At 42.0% G+C, this 20,789-nt stretch overlaps 1 protein-coding gene across 3 annotated transcripts in view; it reads left to right on the top strand.

Moving 5' to 3' along the window:
• LOC147029375 (death-associated protein 1 homolog) overlaps positions 1 to 19,882 on the top strand; it is a 117,480-nt gene extending 97,598 nt beyond the window's left edge. Inside the window, exons 1-4 of one of the 3 annotated variants that reach the window (XM_085872393.1) lie at positions 10,017 to 10,212; positions 10,320 to 10,410; positions 12,323 to 12,368; positions 18,630 to 19,882. In XM_085872393.1, the coding sequence (XP_085728519.1) occupies positions 10,167 to 10,212; positions 10,320 to 10,410; positions 12,323 to 12,368; positions 18,630 to 18,746 (300 nt within the window). In that variant the 5' untranslated portion in view covers positions 10,017 to 10,166 and the 3' untranslated portion in view covers positions 18,747 to 19,882. Of the gene's footprint in view, positions 1 to 10,016; positions 10,213 to 10,319; positions 10,411 to 12,322; positions 12,369 to 18,629 lie in introns of those variants that run through there. The other 2 variants (XM_085872391.1, XM_085872390.1) reach the window with 2 other exon arrangements.
• Positions 19,883 to 20,789: the final 907 nt, after the last annotated feature.

The raw sequence follows: 20,789 nt of genomic DNA, 5'->3' as shown, positions 1-20,789 counted from the left end.
TTACTCTCTACTATGCTTAACCAATAGAGACAGACAACCGGACAGTTTGGAAAAAGTTGTTTATTATGATTTGGAAAGAGCACGTGGAAACGAGCAGTGTCACCATCGAGAAATCCTTATGCTATGCACGAACGTCCCCTCCTCGTCAGTCACTTGTCACAGATACGAACAGGTGATGCAGTCATTCTGGGAAAGAGAAGAAAGAGGAGGGAGAGTGACTTGGTCTGAAACCAAATTGATGATCGGAAATCAAGCCATTGGAGAAGAGGAAGGATTTAATGTCTGAAGCGAAGATGGATTCCATAACCTTACTCATGATTGGGAGAAGGCTGGTTGGTCTGTAGTTGCAGGGATCTGATTTTGCACCTTTTTCTGCAGAGCATAATGTTTCCTGATTTCCAACAAGATGGCAGATGACCTTGAGTAAATGAGAGGGTCAACAGAACAGAGAGAGGGTGAGCAAGAGCAGAGGAGCAGGTTTTTAGGACACGTGGGCTGATGCTGTCTGGACCGGTTGCAGAATCTGAGTCAAGGTTTGACAGCAAGCTCTCCCCCTTGTCAGGAGAAAAGGACACAGAGTCCAGGGACAGTTGGGTGCGACTGGATAAGGTGGGTCCAGAAAGTGATGGGTTTCGGACACAATATTTAGATGCAAACACGGAGTTTAGGCATTCAGCCTTTTCTCGTGCTGGTATCAGCAGTGCGGCCATTTGAGGTAAGGGAGGGGATGGATGGGGAACATACACCAGGAACAGATTTGATGAGATGCCACCAGGATTTGAAGAAAGGAGAGAGGTTTGGGGTGGGTGGGAATTATTTTCAGATAACTTAAGATAACTCTGAAATCTGAATTAAAAACGATTTTTTTGACATTTTTGGGTGAAAATGCACGAAATGGCGTTTTTCACAAAAAATATATCAGCAGCTGCAGCAATTAAGAAATCTGCTTTTGTTATCAGCATAAAATTTTAATTCATAAAACATCCTCAAACCTTTTGGCCTCAGACACGTGATTAAAAGGGCCCTCGCTCTGGAGTACATATGAAATGAGAGAGTTCATCGAACACCTTACCCCACACAGTCTTGAGGAAAAAAGGAGCCTGGGCGGGGTCTGTGATTAGCAAATTTGATTGGTCGAGATGATGTGAAATGCTGTAATTTTTTTGTCGAAGTACTGTTAAACGGAAGGTTTTTCAAGGTACCAAAAAGGCGATTTGTGTTCCACATTGTTCAAGTATATAATTAAATTGAAATAGAAGAAAGATTATAAAGGTCGTAGAAAAATAATTCAGAAGTTTACCGCCGTTGATGCAGTGGCGTGTACACCACCTTATTTAACATGTTAACATGAGTTCTTCATGCCTGGTGTTTGTATCATTTATGACGTCATTAAAAAAACGGTAAGTTTCCTGTTTGGAATGTTTTTAAATTTTGTTTCACTGCCAGACAGTTTTAAAAAACTGAGCAATCACATGTGCGATGACGCATAACATGTGCGATCAGGACGAATTCAGAGGCAAAGTAGTGCGAAACTAAAGGTTCATGTTCCGATTCGTGTTCAAAATATAACATTCCATTCAAATGAAGTTCCTCAACCATAAACTGATGTTTGCAGACAGACAAAGTGAACCGATTGTTGAACCCCCCTTTTTGCTCCGTGCGTGCGGGGTAATAATACATTCTTCTGCTGCATTTAGTAACGAGGAATAAATCTCATCATGCTTTTCATTCTAAGAATATGTCACACGTCACATGAAAGAAACACAGAAAGGAGTTTTGAATGTTGGATGCAGGGAGTTGACTGTGTAGAAAATAGAGTTATTGACTTCTACTCTCTGCTAAAGGTTGATGACTTTGTCCAGTCTGAGTGGTGTCCCATAAGCTGGTGAGCTTTGAGTGAGGGTGAATGAACACTGTCACAAGTTCAAAAAGAAGCAAAAAATGGTGTATCACCAGTGGGCATATTCGGCGTTGTGTCCGCAAAATAATATGACTCGGGTGTCATAAAAAGCCATTGCCCGTGGGAATAAGCTGCTCACCAAACAGGATTCAATGAGAGTCGGAGAGTAGTCCCGCGGTGGAAAGGAGTGAAAACCCATTGAAGATGGAGGCACGACGTTGCACGTGGTACGAAGCTCCGAGTATAGAGAGCAAAGTACTGCTTGAGAAAAAGGGTCATGAACAGGCACGTGGTACGAAAGCCGTGAGTCTCGAGCGGAAATACCTCATTGAAAATAGGGATGCGAATGTGGTTTAACTCCGGTGAACTTCAGTGAACTTGAATTTAACTCCAGTGAACTCCGGTGAACTTGAGTTTAACTCCAGTGAACTCCGGTGAACTAGAGTTTAACTCCAGTGAACTCCGGTGAACTAGAGTTTAACTCCAGTGAACTCCGGTGAACTTGAGTTTAACTCCAGTGAACTCCTGTGAACTTGAGTTTAACTCCAGTGAACTCCGGTGAACTTGAGTTTAACTCCAGTGAACTCCGGTGAACTTGAGTTTGACTCCAATGAACTCCGGTGAACTTGAGTTTGACTCCAGTGAACTCCGGTGAAGTTGAGTTTGACTCCAGTGAACTCCGGTGAACTTGAGTTTAACTCCTGTGAACTTGAGTTTAACTCCAGTGAACTCCGGTGAACTTGAGTTTAACTCCAGTGAACTCCGGTGAACTTGAGTTTAACTCCAGTGAACTCCGGTAAACTTGAGTTTAACTCCGGTGAAACTCAAGTCTGTGAGTCCTTTCCACGATGGTGTAAATAGCGAGCTGCCAGGCAGGAAAAGCATCATCTCACTTCCCTTTAAGCCTTCCACGCTCGTCCCTCGAGAGAGAGGTCCTCGAGCCCCGTAGTGGTGTCGGGCAAAATAATTGGCTAGAAACCAGATAAAAACAACACCTGCACGACTGCCATTGGTTGGACAAGTAAATGGAACAAAGTTGACGATGTAAAAGTACAAACAAATTGGCATCGATGAACAGTACACCACAACTGCGTGTGAAACTAAATGTTCTCCACAAATGGAACTTTGAAGCACATTTCAGTGGCCACATGACATCCGATAAACAGATGGTCGATGATGACAGATAATATCCTCCACGTGTTGGTGACTGCAGCCAGATGAGTGCCATTGTGCCTCTGTGCTCATATCGATGTTACGTATGAGGGTGGTAAAAACCAGCAGGGAGGAATTGTCATTGAAACAGGTTTCAAAGTTCACCTTGCAAGAGAGTGGACTCTTTAGGGAAAACAAACCTGAGTAAATTACCTCAACATGACCACCTGAGCACAGACTTTTGGAGAGGATAAACCAAGAAGAATGTTGTGGCGACAGGATGACTTCATTGCAAATGATGTCAACTTCTGTCGGGGCTTTTATGTTTGGATGTTATTTATTTCCAGGTTGTAAAACCAACACATGCTGTCATTCTTCTGGGTAGACTTGAGAACACAACGATTGATTTCAAGCCAGTCAGGGCTGACTGGTATATATATATATATATATATATATATATATATATATATATATATATATATATATATATATATATATATATATATATATATATATATATATATGGTGGTGGCCTTGTGGTGAGTACAGCAGCTGAGTATACCAGAGGTTGTGGGTTTGAAATCAGATTAATGGCACTAGGCAACAGTGTTAATGATTTGAATTTTAAGCCTCTGGATTATGTTGTGAGTGTCAGTAGATTTTGATAAACTCTCAGGGAGAGAGTGTTCTGCAACCCCACCATGTTTCACCCCCAGTTAATCCAGCAAGTGGATGGAGGTGAGAAGTCGCCAGAGGAGGGTCAGGTATGGTCTACCACGGGGAAAGGAAGACCTCAGGCAGCCATGTTAATGCTTGGGAAGGCCAATGGGTGACCCCTTTGTGGTGAGTGAGGCAGCTGCTGCGCAGTTCGCAAGCATACAGATTCTGTCCCTGCATTGATACTGCAATCCTTATTCCTCTTCTTTTCTCCCAAATATTGTCCCTTCAGTCTCCTCAACTTTTTCTTATTTGCCCTCCTCACTTCAAAAACAAACAAAAAAAAGTCTTTTTCTCACTCAAAAACACGAACTCAATCGTCCTGTAATTCTTGTACCTCATTCTTTATCCCTTCCCTTTCTCAATATCTCCAAACGAAATCTTCATTGGATGAGATGCTTCTTCCTTTTATGGTTTTTGAATGTTGTCCACCGCTCCTTCCCAATTCCATATCCAGGCGATGCATGACGTCATCACCGGGTGCTGAAAGAAGGGAGTGCACATTCATTGTTTACTCCGTTTGTTTTTGGGTTGTCAATCTAGTCGAAAAAAAAAAATCTCAAATTTTTTTTTTGAGATTTTTTTTTTCTACCCTTATTATCAGTATTTGAAATGGCGATTTCGATGAAACTTGGTTGGTAGGTTCATACCATGACCGAGTTGTGTGCAAATGAGAACCGTTGCTATGGACACAACCGTTGCCTAGCAACGGGACTTTGAAATTTTTGAAAAATCATAAAAAAAATTTTTTTTCAAAAATCGGGCCACGAGCGACTGTGGGCAGTACATTCAGCCATATTGTCAAAAATTTCCAGCCGGATCCTATGAAAACTGTCGGAGAAGTGGACTTTCAATGAACCCTGGTCGAAAACAATAAAAAAAACGAAGTTCGTTATATCTCAGAGACTATGAATCAGATATACATGAAACTGGTATGGTAGGTTCATGGTATGTCCTAGTTATGTGTGAAAAATAACCGTTGCGATAGACCCCTCCGTTGCCTAGCAACGGCCGAAAAACCTCTAAATGTGGGGGTATTTTAACGAAAAAACAATCTGCAGCATTAACCCTTGAAGCGTGAATCATGAATTTTCTTGTGGTTAATCCTCTGGTCATTCCCCATCGATCGGACCCATCACGTCAGGTTCTATTGGGTAGTCGACTACCCATGTCCGCATACCGGCTTGTCTTGTTTGTTTGTTTGTTTGTCCAGGCGATATCTCAGCCATCCTTTGAGCGGGGAAGCTGAAATTTGGGGACAAAAGTGAAGATGTGCCTTGGCAAAAACGATATTTGAATTTTTAGATCCTCGTGGAGGATCTCTTAGTCTTACTCACGTTGTTGTTCTTCATCTTCTTCTTGTGGACTTTTTTGTTTCACAGCCTACAGTTTTCATCGAAACTTCCTGAAACTTGGCATATATATGTAAAAATACCCTGCGCAGACAGTGACCATCTCCAATTGTGAAAATTCCTCCGAGAAAAAAAGTTATGACGTCAAAATATGTCCGTTAATGGCAATCGCCTGAAAAATTATCTCCGAAACTAGGCAAGCTTTTTGAATTCTGTTTGCAGGACTCGAACAGGGCATTAGCAGGGATGAACTACCGCACATATGATACATCACTCTGACGTCATATCAATTTTTATGACGTCATTCCAAATTTTTGACATTTTTTGTTTCACAACCCAGAGTTTTCATCGGATCTTCGTGAAACTTGCCATGTATATGCAGAAAGCCCACGCGCAGGCAGTAACCATCTCCGATTTTGGAAATTCTTCCTAGAAAAAAAAGTTAACGTCATAATATCGCCGCTAATGGAAATCGCCTATACCATTATCTCCGAAACTTGGCAAGCTGTTTGAATTTTGTTTGCGGGAATCAAGCCGGGCATTAGCACAGATAATTTATCGCAAACCTGATACATCACAATGACGTCATATTCGTTTTTATGACGTCATCATTAAGAGGACAAGGATCTTAGCTCATTTTAGCTTGTGTGATTAATAAATTGATTGATTAATCACTTACTTGTTATCGATTTATTAATTATTTGTTTCATTTCTCATCCTGGCAAATATCTCAGGCACCTTTTGAGCTCGGAAGCCGATATTTAGACATGACAGTGACCCAGTGATTTGGCTATAAAGAGTATTCTTGATTTATTGTTTAATCAATTAATTGTTTATTTTTCGATGAATTACTTAACTTTCAAAACGTTACAGATTCGGATGAAATTGTGGTGGTTTTGGGATGCTATTCGGCAATTGATCAATAAATCAATTAGTTTACGATTATTATTTATTTTATTTATGCAATTAATCAATGAATAAATAAATTATTGCACACCGCTCCACCCCAAATCAGTCTCCATGTGTTACATGGAGAGTAACTATCATTTGTACACATAAACTATCATTTATACACGTTCACCTCAGAAGTACATTTGTACACATAAACTATCATTTGTACACATTCACCTCAGAAGTACATTTGTTTATACACATAAACTATCATTTGTACACATTCACCTCAGAAGTACATTTGTTTATACACATAAACTATCATTTGTACACATTCACCTCAGAAGTACATTTGTTTATACACATAAACTATCATTTGTACACATTCACCTCAGAAGTACATTACCATATTGCTTTGCTTTTAACTTCACCAACAAGTTCCTTGCACTCCACCATTATAATTCCTCCATCTTGTTACCAAAGAAATTACTTTGGTAGCAAATTGGAAACAACGTATCCGTCAATAATGATGCAAGGAATGCGATTCCCGTTAAACTTTGTCTTCACGAGGCCCGTTCCGAGACGTGTTGAAAGATAACACAAACGTGGAGCTGAGCAGGTATGTCTGACTTGCGTAAGGGCCTACGGAGCACGATGGTGGCATCTTGTTGCTGCAGAGCATGAGAAAAGGCCCAGGTACTGATATTTGTAATCTTTAAGATTTTCACTTATTCTCTGAGTCGTGTATACCCGGTTTGTGTGACTACGAGCACGGTTCAATATGTTCGCTTTCAGCAGACCATTTGTGAAGGAGATGTGCCATGAAGTTCCATCGAGTGGATGTGTGTGTGTCGTGGTTAATTTTATTATTTCATTAATTTTTTTGCCGGACAGATGTTGAACGTGCCATTTGGCCTTCTGCAAACTACTCGCAAAAATATTAAAATAAAATAAATCAAAAAGAACCCAGATCATAAAAAAAATCAAATAATTCTGGATGCCAGACCATTTGTCTGATCAAGTTGGAATTTAAAACATGTATTCCCAATCACCACCAAGCCTTCTGCAAAAAAACCAAGCCTGGTGTTGGCTCAGTGGTTTTGGTGGCGGCTTGGGATCCAAGGGTCCTGAGCTCAAGCCTCGTTGCCCGCTGAATTACTTTAACAGGGGGTTGACTCAGCCTGTCATCCTTCCGAGGTCGGAAAAATGAGTACCAGCTTGCTGGGGATGATCGAGTCATTCGAGTATCCTGCGTCGGAGTGGCGACCCGTCCAGGATTGTGCTCAATCGCCAAGGAAACTGCTTCGGCAGCACCGACGCTCTGTACGGAGTATGGTTCCAATGGATGGATGGAAACTACTCGCCAATTCTTGTTGCCAGTGGTAGCTCGTCAGCGCCCCCTCATGGTTTATATTTGCCGGTTTCTCGGGACTGCCTTGTGTGTCCGTCCCAGTGATGACCCATAATCTAAAGGGCTCAGACAAGCATGAAATGTGCGTTATTAGCATGGACTCAATGTGGTGGATCATCCTCAGCCCACTGTTACAGATTGTCCAAAACTTTGTTCGTTCCTGTCCCAATAGCTGCACTCCTTGTTGAGAAGCACCTTGTTTGCTTGTAGAGTCTCAAGCGATTTACTCTTCATGCCAATTCCACAGACACCACTTGGATGTGAATGAGTTTGATTAAACAGATCATTTCAGAAGGAAGTGCTTTCTATTTTATTTTGTATTTCTGTGCTTGCAATCTGACTGATTTACCCTTCAGTCCCTGTTACCCTGTTCTTTCAAGCTATACTACTACTACTACTACTACTACTACTACTACTACTACTACTACTACTACTACTACTACTACTACTGCCTCCACTGCCAATACAGCCATTACCACTGCTACTCCTATAACTGCTGCCCCTAATTAATCTCATCTTGTCGGGTCGGCTGTACGAGTTTTCTCGCCTCTCCGTGTTCCTCAATCAACACGCATCCTCGATCTCCACCCTGACCTCTCTCATGTGCTGCTTCACCATCTCCTTCACTTTCAGTTTACTCCGTCCCCTCTGCCATGTGCATCCATTTCAATGGCTTGGCCTGACCACATTATCCCCCTCCCTCTTGAACACACGCACGTGCTGTTTTGAACTGTAGACAGCTAAAATAACTCTGTAGTTGTGATCACTTTGTATGCAGCACTTGGCTGCTGGTTTGCATCACTGCTGGGAGCGTGGCTGTGCCACTGATGCAGTGCCCCCTGTTGGTGAGAGCAGGAATTTGGAATTTATTCATGTTGCTGGAGATTGCTCGCTTGCTTTTTTGCCAAGGACACTGGGATATTTAACATCCACCAACTAATGCTGACAGATGGGACACCCGTTTAACGTCCATCCGAGGGATGGTACGCTGCTTGCGAAACTCCGGGTTGATAGTTTATAGTGTTGCGAATCTGGAATCCATGAGCACACAACATTCAGGTTCCTATAGCTTAGTTATTTCGATAATTAGATGTTTTCAGTTGAGGTCCTGTCCCTTGTTTAATTTGTGATTAAATGTAAATGCGCTGTGTAGTTATTTTGATAGTTAGGGTTTTTCTTTCGTTTATTTACACCAACAACTACAACAACGCCAGCATCGTATTTTCTTCATCTCGCTTCTTCCCACCAACGCCATCACTCACGTGCGTGTCAGCACGAATGTGCGCGGAGTTTACGAAGGCTTGACGTCTCGCGAATCCTCGGCAGATCGGGGACGGGGCGGAGAATCAAGGCGCCCGACACGCCCCCCGACCAACGATGGAGAGACAACGGATTACTATGGCTCTGCAGAGAACAACGACGAGAAACCCTCTGCTCCCGGCATTCTCTGCGCGCTCACCAGGGGAAAGGTTATGCCCCCACCCACCGATTCGCTTGGCAGAGCGCCAAGTGGGGAAAAGGTCGAGCCCAGCCTGAGAACGAATGACGCCTGAGCGAGCGCACTGGAGAGTATAAAATGGAGCAGAGGATCTCGCAAGGGAGTCTGTCTGGCTGGTCTTGGTCGTCGTCGTCGTCGTCGTCGTCTTCTTCTTCGTCCTCCTCCTCCGCCGCACGATCGAGCGCTCGAGAGACACCATCCCTCCGCAAGGGTCGCTCGCCATTGCCTGGGTTCGGCTCGCCTCTCGCTGGTCCCTGGGTAGACGCGAAGACCACACAAGGTAGACAGGTCCAAGATAGACCCTGGTCTTCAGCCCGACTGTCCTCCGGGCTGGAGGTCCAATTAAAGACTATTTGGTCTGATTCTTTGGGTGTGTGTGTGTGTGTGTGTGTGTGTGTGTGTGTGTGTGTGTGTGTGTGTGTGTCTGTGTGTGTCTGTGTGTGTCTGTGTGTGTCCGTGGGCCCGTCTGCCAAGTAGTGAATTGTACAAGTGCTTTTTGCCTGTATATACATGCATTCGTTAATATTCGGTTTAGCTCTGCCCTTATGTGCTCCCCTCATCCCCCCCATTTTAAATAATTATCCCGATTGTTCAATGTTTCAGCTCGTTCGCGTCTATTCCTTCATTGACTGAGCATGCTGCGTGTTGGGAAAATTAGCCAGGGGTTGCCGTGGTAACAGGGTATTTGAGACTGACGGAACTCGGCGATCAAAACCGCTCGGATCGCACACGGAACGGTACGCTAAGCAGCTCGTTCCGTGCGGATGCCGTCGAGGGTGAATTTCCCCTGTAGGTTGGACCACGTGGGTATTTAGGTAAATTGAAATTGGCAATCGACCCAACCCCACGTGGTCTCTCTATTGGCGTGTTCAGTCCAAAAGGGGACCCGTACTTTTCCTGAGTTTGCCGAAGAAGTACGACCTAAATTCCGGGTGATCGGTCGAGCCGACTCCACTGCTCCATCTGGTGGTCGTGCTCGCGGCTGATGCCCGTCCCCGCAACAATAGCTGGGTCGAGATTCGAACCCAGTCTTGACTGCTCAAAGCCATCGTTTCAGCCCTTTCGTGAGGAGTTTTTAAAAATATAAAGTTACGAAAGGGTGAAACCTTTCCGAACAGCAAGAATATCGTGAGTAATGCCAAGAAAGCAGGACAGCAGGTTTCCCTTCCGAGGTCACGTAAATATATTCCTGCCAATTCTGAGTGATGCTCACTCGTCATCGTGTCGAACCATTATTTTGTGGTGATGCTCATTAGTGTTCCCGGAGCGTCGTCGTCGTCCAAACCAGAAGGTAACGATTGCCGTGTTTCCACAAATTACAGTACAGTCCTGTGCCTTTTTAATAATAAATGCATTGTTCTGTATTTTGAGTGCGTGCTGCTCTCGTCCGGTGAGCAGTTAAAGCCGGAGGGATGCAAATCGAGCACAAACATCCACTGGACAACGAAGTTGTTGCTGAAAAAGAAAGCAAGGATGTCCAGGTTTTAAGGTATGTCTCTACCCTGAGTCAATAAATCATGGTGTTTTCACCCATTTTGTTTATCTCGTAGTGATAACGCTAAAACAAGGCCGTTGTGGTTTTGGGCGACGTGCAAATAAATTGCCCCCAAATTATGGACGGAATGACTTGTAATACCAACAATTACATGGAGAGCATCGTCGTCCTTCCCCCACCCCAAACCCCCTTGGCTATGTATTGTTTTCCTTGCCTCGAGATACGTTCACACATGCATGGATACTACGGACACGATAAACATTACAATGTTGAAATGTTGTTTTTTTTTTACCTCCGCACACCGAAGGTGAAGGACGTTGTGTTTTCATCCGTCTGTCTTCGTTTGTTTGTCTGTTTCCCTGTCTGTCTGTATGTAGGATATTTCAAAAAGGTTGTGGACGAATCGGGATGAAATTTGGTGGACAGGTTGGGTGTGTCACGAGGACAAACTGATTAGATTTTGGTGAAGATGCGAATCCGGATCTGGATACCAGATTTATTTAATTTTTTTAAGTGATTCTTTACCATTGAGAGATTGGGCCAAAAACCAAAGACAGCACGATGTCTCAAAAATGTAATGGGCCCCGATATGTTCTCGTGGATCAGGCATTGTGTAGCGGAGGTTCGCGCTGTACCGAGTGCCCTTCTAGTTTATGTCTGTGTTCACATATGTCTGGATAAGGATACACGAGCATACAGCTCTTCCATGAACTTTCCCTCCAGGAGGACTAAACCTCCTTAATGAGCACACAGTTCCTCTATGAGTTCCTCTTCCATTAAAGCACAGCTCCTGCATTCCTCCATGATCACTTTGAGCTTAAGATACCAATAATAAAAAAATTAACTGGGGGTTAAATCCCCCCCAAAATTAAATATTTCATGCATCTCCCAATGTTGATTGCATCCACAAGGTTTCATTTAAAACAATGTTTTAAAATGTGTCAGTAATTGCACGTTTTAGTATTTGACCTTTTGACTCCACCACAAGGGGGTGGGACCAAAAATGACACTGCTCTTGTACCTTCTTGCCATGTGGTGATCATAACTACCAAGTGTGGTAAATTTCTGCACAACTGTTTAGGAGGAGATAGCTGGGTTTGTCTACCAAAGACAAATGGAGCCAATGACAATGTCTTGGTTTTTTAAATAAAAAGCGTGGGGATAAAGCTTGGCCTCCTGGAAGCTCGAGGTGGTTTTGATCTTGGTGACTTAAATTAATGGTCAAAATCCTAAGCAGGATGGATTAACAATTCAGACAAGCTGGTGCCTCTCATTATGGCATCTTGAGATGCGTACTCTCCAGATACTTCTGGAAAGCTCTTTGTGTACTTTTTAACATCGTCCTTTCTGCTGACGTGTAAATGCGTGAATCGGTGGTCAAAAGCACAATGGTGTTGAACAGATTCTGGACACTTTAACGGTACATCTCGCTGCCCTTTAGAAACCACTCCATTAGTGTTTGCTGCCTTGTGCATGTCTTGCGGTACTACACCTACCAAGTGTTCGCTCCTTTTATATTGTGGTATTTTGCAAATATTCATTCTTCAGAACACTCGATTAAAGTTATATATGTAGTGGGCGGGGGGGGGGGGATTAAAAAATTTCTGTTTTGTAACATTTTCATCAGCTGTGTTTTTCTATCTTTTCTATTTTTCTAGTTTTTCTTCTCTTGTTTCAAAAATAATGGCTGCTTTGTACACTTTTCTGTCATTCCTCTCAATGAAGTGGTTCTATGACTGCACATGTTCTGGAGATATATATATATATATATATATATATATATATATATATATATATATATATATATATATATATATATATATATATGTGTAAATATATACGTGGAAATGCAGCTCATTTTACTGCTGGATGTTTAACTTGATCATCTTTCTTGTTGCATCGACAGCAGCGCACCAAAAATGTCGATTGTGGTCTCTGGGGCACTGCCACAGGTACATGGATGATCCCATCCTCTTCTTTCTCTAATTTTGAATTGTTTGAATGTCCCAGTTTATCTGTTATTGCTCTCGTTAGGGTACCCAGTCAAATGGACTGGGTAACTGATTGTTTTTCTTCTGTTTATTTCTTATTTATTCTTTTTCGCCAGCAATTTGCGGGTTCTTTCGCTTTAAAAATAATTTTCTCAGGAACGGTAAGTCCGATCGACATGAAATTTTCACCATAGTATCTTTTTTGATAGCATACTTAGTTGATAATTGTGACGTCATTGGTCACGTGGTATGGGCGCCATCTTGAAAAAAACCGAGAAACTTTGGACCTCTATTATATCTCTGAAACAGTGCAATGGAAAAAAATTTCGCTTCATACATTTTAATAATCTCCCTATGGAGAACACGGGTGATTTTCGTGACGTCATCAGTGATGTGGTATCCCGGTGAAAATTCGTCAAGTAGAACGCTGCATAGGAAAAATCTGAAATTTCTTGAGCCTCATCTACACAATTAACCGTAGAAAAAAATATATTTGACGTCATAGGTGACTTGGTTCGGCAGCCATCTTGTTTTGAAATTTTTTTAAATCATCTTCTCCAGAACAGCTGGACAGATTGAGGCGAAACTTTACACACACATTCCCCATGATGTCCCTTTTCAAGTTTGTTAATTTCTTATTGATAGGTCACATAGTTTGGTGGCCATCTTGAATTTACCCTAAAACCTTCAAACATCTTCTTCTCCAGAATGGCTGGTCAGATCAAGGGGAAACTTCACATACGTATTGCTCACTAGTAGTGAATATGTTTCATTTATAATTGATAGGTCACATGGTTTGGCAGCCATGTTGGATTCAAGAAAAATATTAAATAATGTTTTCTCTGGAATCACATAACCTATCGAAGCGAAAATTTGCAACTATCATCTTCCTTCATGTCTGCATACATAGTAAAAATTGTGATGTCACAAGTCACATGGTTTGGCGGCCATCTTGGATAGAAAAACACACCTTATCCGTTTAACACGAAACTTCACGCGTGTTCCACTACAGGTTTGGAGGCAGAATGTAAATTTGTCACAGGTCACATGGTTTGTCAGCCATTTTGGATTGAAAATTAATAAATTTTTAAAATCTCCAGAACGGCTGGACAGATTGAGGCAAAAATTCACACACGCTTTCCCCAAGTCGTCCTTTCACAAGTTTGTTAATTTCTAATTGATAGGTCACATGGTTTGGCAGCCATATTGAATTTACCCAAAAACCTTCAAACATCTTCTTCTCCAGAATGGCTGGTCAGATCAAGGGGAAACTTCACAAACGTATTGCACACAAGCAGTGAATATAAGTTTGTTAATTTCTAATTGATAGGTCACATGGTTTGGCAGCCATGTTGGATTCAAGAAAAATATTAATCAATGTTTACTCTGGAACCGCAGCTTCTATATATGCCAAACTTCACAATTATAATCTAGCCGACATGTGAAACGAGGGTTTAAAATTTCAACCAGATCACCCATGTGGTTTGGCAGCCAGAATTATTTAATTATTTGAATCTGAGAACTTTTAGATTTTTGGGTTTTTTCCAGAAGACTCACTTGGCTGCACCTGAATGCGTTTGAGGGTACAGGAATAGCAATTCAATTGATACCGACAATGCCCCCAGGAAAAGCGCTAACTGCATACGTAATAACTAGATTGAACACTTTGTGCTATTCGGTTCATCGCTCGTCTGTCCCGCGCTGTCCCGAAACAAGGCTGCATTTGTATCACTATTAAAGAATGTTTTCTCTGCAACCACTTATCCTATCGAAGGGAAACTTTGCGACTATCACATTGTATCAAAGGCGGATGTCTGGGTACCCGGTCATCATTGCCAGCAGTTATAAAGTGGCAGTTCTAGTTGTCATTATTTTTGCGTTAAGTCTGCTCTGTGTCCCCTTTTGTAAGTTGCCTGTTTATTTTCCGCATCACACCTCTCTCCCCTATCTCTGCACAACACACCCCAATAAATCTTATCGTACCACATACCATTCTTCACCCATTGTTAATGAATTATTATGAGGAATGTTCCCAGCTCGTTTTTGTCTTTCCTTCCATTGATCCAGCATGGTCCGAATCCTAGTTTAGCCGGGACTTTATTCCCAATGATCCATTCCTTTTAGCCGGTACGTCCTTAGCAGTGTCGCTCGGCTACATCCGATCCAGAAAAATGATCTGATCCGGGAGAGTGACTCGTTTCAGACAAGGCATACGGAGGGCGTGTTTCCCGGTAATTAAATCACGTGATTAATTGTAACCCGATTAACCCATAGACGGGAGGACCCAAGGTCACGCAGTTGAGTTATTGGCATCCACGGTCGGTTAAGCGACCCGCCGCGTCACGGAATTATCTGTGTGCGATGGCCTACTATTCCGGGAGTCTGGTGGGAACTGAGACAGCTTCCCCCACCTAGTGGTCTTCTCACCCGACCCCCGGCCCGCAACAAAATATATATGTATATATATGTATGTATGTATATATATATATATGTATGCATATATATGGATATATATGTATGTATATATATGGATATATATGTATGGATATATATGTATGTATATATATGTATGTATATATGTATGTATGTGTATATATATATATATGTATATATATATATATATATATATATATATATATATATATATATATATATATATATATATATATATGGATGTCGTCGTGTCCAGGGAGTTTAACCTACCTGGACGAATAACCCAACAGCTCTCCTTGGAGGTGAGCACGTGATCCATGGAGATCATTGCTCATGCGGGATGGAAGGGAGGCAAAGGCACATCACAGACGAAAGCACACAGGTTACTCCAACCCATGACAAATTGTTAACACAAGTAACTTAAATAAACACGGGTTTAATGAAAATATATCAAACATTTACAATGGTAATAATTAAAAGTGTAATAATAAAACCGGAATGTGAGGTAAAACTAATCTAATTTTGAAATGCCTCCACACAGACTTTAACAAGGGGACAGAACAAACAAACAAAAAATCCTCCCTTTCTCCCAGCACTTAGCTGTGTACCCACAGATGAGTTTCTGGAGCTTGAAGTTCACCAAACTGTGTCATCACTGCATGTGAAAATGTGCTCAAAATGGCGCCAAGCCACTCCCTGGGCGGGAAACGTACAGGAGGCAATTTGGGCGGTGATATTCGACACCAGGGCTCAGAAACCGCTTGCAGCTTCTTTTCACGATCGCACTTGCCGACGCCGCTTCTCTGCAAAATGGTGGCATCTTCCCCGATGACACAACACAAGGCTTTGGGGTGCAGTCTTACACGACCCAGCATCACAGACATTGGGCAGCATCTTGCTCCATCACGTGAGCAAATTCGCCTCAGCACGAACACGAGAATCGTGCATCTTTCCTCACCGTGTCGAGGGTGGTCAGCCATAATGCTCTTCTCTTCCAACCGCCATCTACTCACTCGCTCCTGTCCCACACCTTCTCTCTTAACTCCATTCTCATCTCCCTGACTCAGCCCATTAATTAATTATTAATCCCATTAATCATCCACTCCAGGGGCGTGGTTTGCCAGTTGTCATTCCTGGAGGCGGGGCTTCTTGCCTGCTTGGAACTGCCGCTCCGTTGTTGTTTTAAGGATGTGATCCCTTTTTATCGCTGGTCTTGAAAAGCAAAAACATTGGAAAAGGTCACAGGAGGCAATTACAGACTGGGAGAAATTATCCTTAAACCCTACCTAATTTAACACAGCACCACCCCCCCCCCCCATGTGGTGACACATACCACTTAAGCTGACAGTTTCCCCATTTAAGTTGCATTGAAATGTCTCCTACACGTCCACGGACCACTCCTCTCAAAACAATTCTATCTTTACTTCGAAATTCCTCCATCTACCCCACAAACATAACAATATGTATAGATACACAGTGGTTGTTGTACCGGGCGAAGTGGCGTGCGCCTGTAATCCCACGACTTGGAGGCTTGGGTTGGAGGATCTCTTGATGACGGGAGCTCTGCATTGGGCCGCGCTATGAGAGGATGTAGGGCAACCCAGAATCATTGTGCAACCCAATCCTTATCCCTGTGTCGTAAGAGGTGACCAGGGTTGTGTCAGGAAGAGCATCCGGCGTAAAACCTATGCCAAATCAGTATGCGGATCATCATGGATGATCCGCTGTGGCGACCCCTAACGGGAGCAGCCAAAAGACGAACAACAACAACACAGTGGTTGTTGTATTGTAATTTAAATTAACACTTTTTAAAATATTTTTTGCAGAGGTTTGTATGATATTTTAAGTCGAAGTAACAAAGTAACTGTGTTGACCTCGTTTAGGTGTGCTTTGAAGTAGGTCTGTCCAGCCTGGGATATCATACAGATGTACGATTCCTTGGCTTCAGTCTCAATGGGAAACGTTAAGTGGACAATAAATTTTTCAGTGTGCTGCTACACCACACAGTACTAATGTGCCGGTGAAGATTATGCTTTCGGCCAAAGGTCGGGAACCTTTCCTAGTTCACAGCTATTGTAAAACTTGTGCGGGCTGGATATATGCTCCGTGATGTGTTGGTAATTTAAACAGCACATATGCAGATGAGTAATGAAACGAATTCTGACTTTTGTTTGACTTTTTAGTGAAAAGCATGACATTCTGAGTCAACTTTCCGATTCTTAACACTCACCATTATATCAACCATGGACGATGATAAAATATTCTCTTATTTCGCAGCTTTTTATCTCAAACTGTTCAGACTTTTTATGTTTATTTAATAGGCAATGGTAATAGAAAATAATTTGAATTCCTACATACTTGTATCTCAAACTATAAGGTTGTGCACACACTGGCAATAATATGTACAAAAATACAAAGCCCGTGTGGTTGCGAAGCTTATCCTTCCTGTATTCCTGTTCACTTCCTGCCAAGACAGATGCTTTCATTTGTCGTGATGAATGTAGTTATGTTGTGATGATATTGGGAAATAAATTTTGTGTGACTTTTAATATATTGACAAAATTCTTCTTTTATTCTTCTTTTCCTCCTTGCGCCATTAAGCACATAGAGCTGCCAAGGCAGTGTCATTGGTTCGGCCGCTGGAGGTTACCACCTGGAAGGGTCGCCACTTCGACGCAGGATACTCGACTGCAAGTGCAGGAATTTTTAATTTGTTCATGGTGCCGGTGATATCTTGCCTCCTTTCACTAAGGACACCATGGGGTCGGTCTTGCGTCCACAAACTAATCCTAGTAAATGGGACGCCCAATTTAACGTCATCTGAGGAACGGAGCACACATTGATGAATCGCCCAGCATCCGAAACACCAGGATCGCAGTTTTCTTGAGCTGGATTGAGATTCGAACTACATACCTCCAAGTTATCCTGCCAACCCTTCGGACATAATAGCTATGTAAAACACTCAACAAAATATCACCATGCAGACCAGATCAAAACGTGCCACGGGCCATATCTGGCTGCGGGCCGGACATTCGCCATACCTACTTTTGACTTATGAGTTTTTTGTTTGTTTGTTTGTTTAGTTAAAATGTTGTGCCTCTGATCATTGTTACCTCTGCCACTAAAGGTGTACAGAGGTTATGTGTTCACCCCTGTTTGTCTGTAAGCAGGATATCACAAAAAGTTGTGGTTGGATTCTGACTAAACTTGGTGGACAGGTTGAGTGTGTGATGAGGACAAATTGATAAGATTTTGGTGAAGATCTGAATCCGGATATTATATTTGTTTTTTAAGTGATTTGTCGTCATTGAAAGATACTGAGACAAGAGGGGTGGGAGAGGGAAGGACAAAACAGTGGGGAACAGAGATATTAGGAGATCTGTGGAAGGGAGAGGGGTGGGGCATGGAACATGTGGTATACAGTTCTATCTTTACTCTTTTTAATTCCCATGTCAATGTATTTTTGTTGTTGAAGCTTCTCTTTCTTTGGTAATTCTTGCTCTATTTGTCTTTTGATTTGTATCCTAACACCCCTCCCCCGCCCCCATCAACGTTTTGTGTAACAACTAAGTTACTCTCTTTTAGCCAAGATCATTTATTTGTTTCACCAGCACGGTTTAGTTTCGATATATGAATGGCCAGGATTTCGGTTGTGGTTTGTTGTTGTCCTTTTATGTTGTAAAGGACCATGGTCTTCCGCTCCACCATCTCATTGCACTTTATATTTGTTTCACCGGTGCTTCTTCACACCAGATATTTCTTTCGTTTTTATCCTCTCTTGCACCTCAGGGACATCGTGAGTTTGAATCGGCTATGCAAGCGGTTCATAATAAGCCAATGCCAACGGTGGAGAAGTTTCCAACAGCTCGACACACGAGCCAAGTCATCCACCAACCCAGGAAGTGATTCAAAATGGAAGAGGTTCCATCACCTCACTTAAGTTTAGTTGTTTTGGGGTTTTTTTTTGCCAAAGCCCTTTTCACTCCTTTCCTTGGCTGCTCTGATTGTTCTTCCTGTTTGCAAAACATTCCTATTGAAGCTAAGGACAAACCAACTGGCAATGTTTGCATTCCTCAGGCATTTGTAAACAAGTACAACGCTTTGACGAGATACTTCAAATGCTTGCTTCATCGATATTCATGTTTATTTTCCTGAATCTTGGTTCCAAATGGTAGTTTCTTCATCTCAGACTGGTAAGTAGCTTATCATTGTATCACATACTTGTTTTTTATTTTTTTAATTTGCTTTTGCGGGGTTCACGTTGACTTTGCTGAATCCATTTACATGATAGTTAGGCCAAACGGTCCCTAAAAAGGCCGGAGTATTTGCTTTGCCCCCCCCCCGCCCCCCTTGAATCCCCTCGCCCACCTTCCTCCTTTCCTTCCAGAGCTATTTGGCAAAAGCCCAATTTGCTAAGCCCAAACAAGCCTTCCCTTTACACAAGGTACACTCTGTTGTTACAAACTTGTATCGTCTTGCCAAAAAACATTTGCCAATTTCTGATTCGTTTTGTGCCCATGTGGTGCTGCAGTGCCACCATCATTTGCTCGTGGAGTTAATTGGGTAAAAACCATAGGCATTGATCAAATAGCCAGTTCTTACCTTGGAATTAAACATCGTATATCTATAATCTAGTGCTATGGGCTGTGCTTTTCACTGCTTAGAACACTGTGATGAAGGACATGAGCGTGGCACTGCCGTGTGTTTCATGAATTGTCATTAAATTAAGTTGATCTGCACATTTCCAAATTTGGCTCATTTGATTATTATTTATTCGCATTTTGAAATGTTTCCCATCTGTGCTTTGTTGCTCTCCAACCTAAACAGTGTGTGCACTAAAAGCATGGGAATGTGTATTTCTTTGAGAGAGAAAAAGTTTGTTTGTTTTTTGGGCTATATACAAATTACATACGCAAAATGACAAACTTTAACATTTCATTCTATCCGCTTCCTCTTCCTTGTGTATATAGTATGTAAACAGCCTCGTTTGTGAAGGTTCTGTATACTTCATTGGTATCAATAAAATACTACCTTTGAAGAAATGTTTTTCTTTGTTGGTTACAACCTCCTCAGGACGTGGCTATCAAAAGGTCAAGCGAGGTTCTTACATTATGTTATTTAGTTGGTTTTGTTTAATTTTTGAGTACCTCGTTGTGACTTTTGTATTTTGATTATTTTTTTTAAAAGTTTAACCATTGGAACATTTGCAGGTATTCCACATCAAAGCACTTTCCTTGAAGGGCAATTTTTATTTTATTTTATTTCGATCGTCAATGAACCCCAGACAGGTTCTGGTTGAAGCTCATTTGTTGTGATATTTCCTGGCAGGTCTTTTAAATATTTAATGAGGTTTTATTTTGTCATCAGTCATTCTGGCTATTTCTGGAATGACGTCACTTTTCTTCAGCAGCTTCAGATTTTTATTCTTGCCATTTTTAGCTTGCACTTGACCACTTAAGCTCATTGTGAATAATTTCTACCCATCTGGGTATTATAACTACTCTCATTCATGTGATATTATCTTTATAATGAGTTCTCTTGAAAGGCACTTCAATGCAGGATTAGGCCATTTTTTTAAAGACATATTTATGATTAAAAGCAAGTATATCGATCATTAGCTTTTCAATGGTGGCATTTTTATAACTAGGACATCTGCTCCCTGTGGGAGTGGCAGGAAAGGTCATGCTATTATCCTCTCGAGGGTACATAGATTGCTGTAGATTTAGACTCAGGTCTATTTGTCTGTGGGGAACACGATAAGCATATAATGCCTCAAGAATGTTGGGTTTCCTCCCTCTTTTTTGTCTACAACGTCGAGGCTCATGGTAGAGCTAGTATTAGCACACTGAACGGATTCAGTCGCAATAGGACAAAAGGACCAGCAGAGAGAGGGAGAACACCAACAGCATCCTCTTCACTCTGCAGATCTGGATAAAATTACAAACTGGT

The sequence above is a fragment of the Eptatretus burgeri genome, chromosome 3 (assembly GCF_056783735.1).
Source record: "Eptatretus burgeri isolate ZD-2024b chromosome 3, Ebu_testis_v1, whole genome shotgun sequence".
Classification (NCBI taxonomy): Eukaryota; Metazoa; Chordata; class Myxini; order Myxiniformes; family Myxinidae; genus Eptatretus; species Eptatretus burgeri.
The sequence above is the reverse complement of the archived record's forward strand: the minus strand, read 5'-3'. Positions and strand labels throughout refer to the sequence as shown.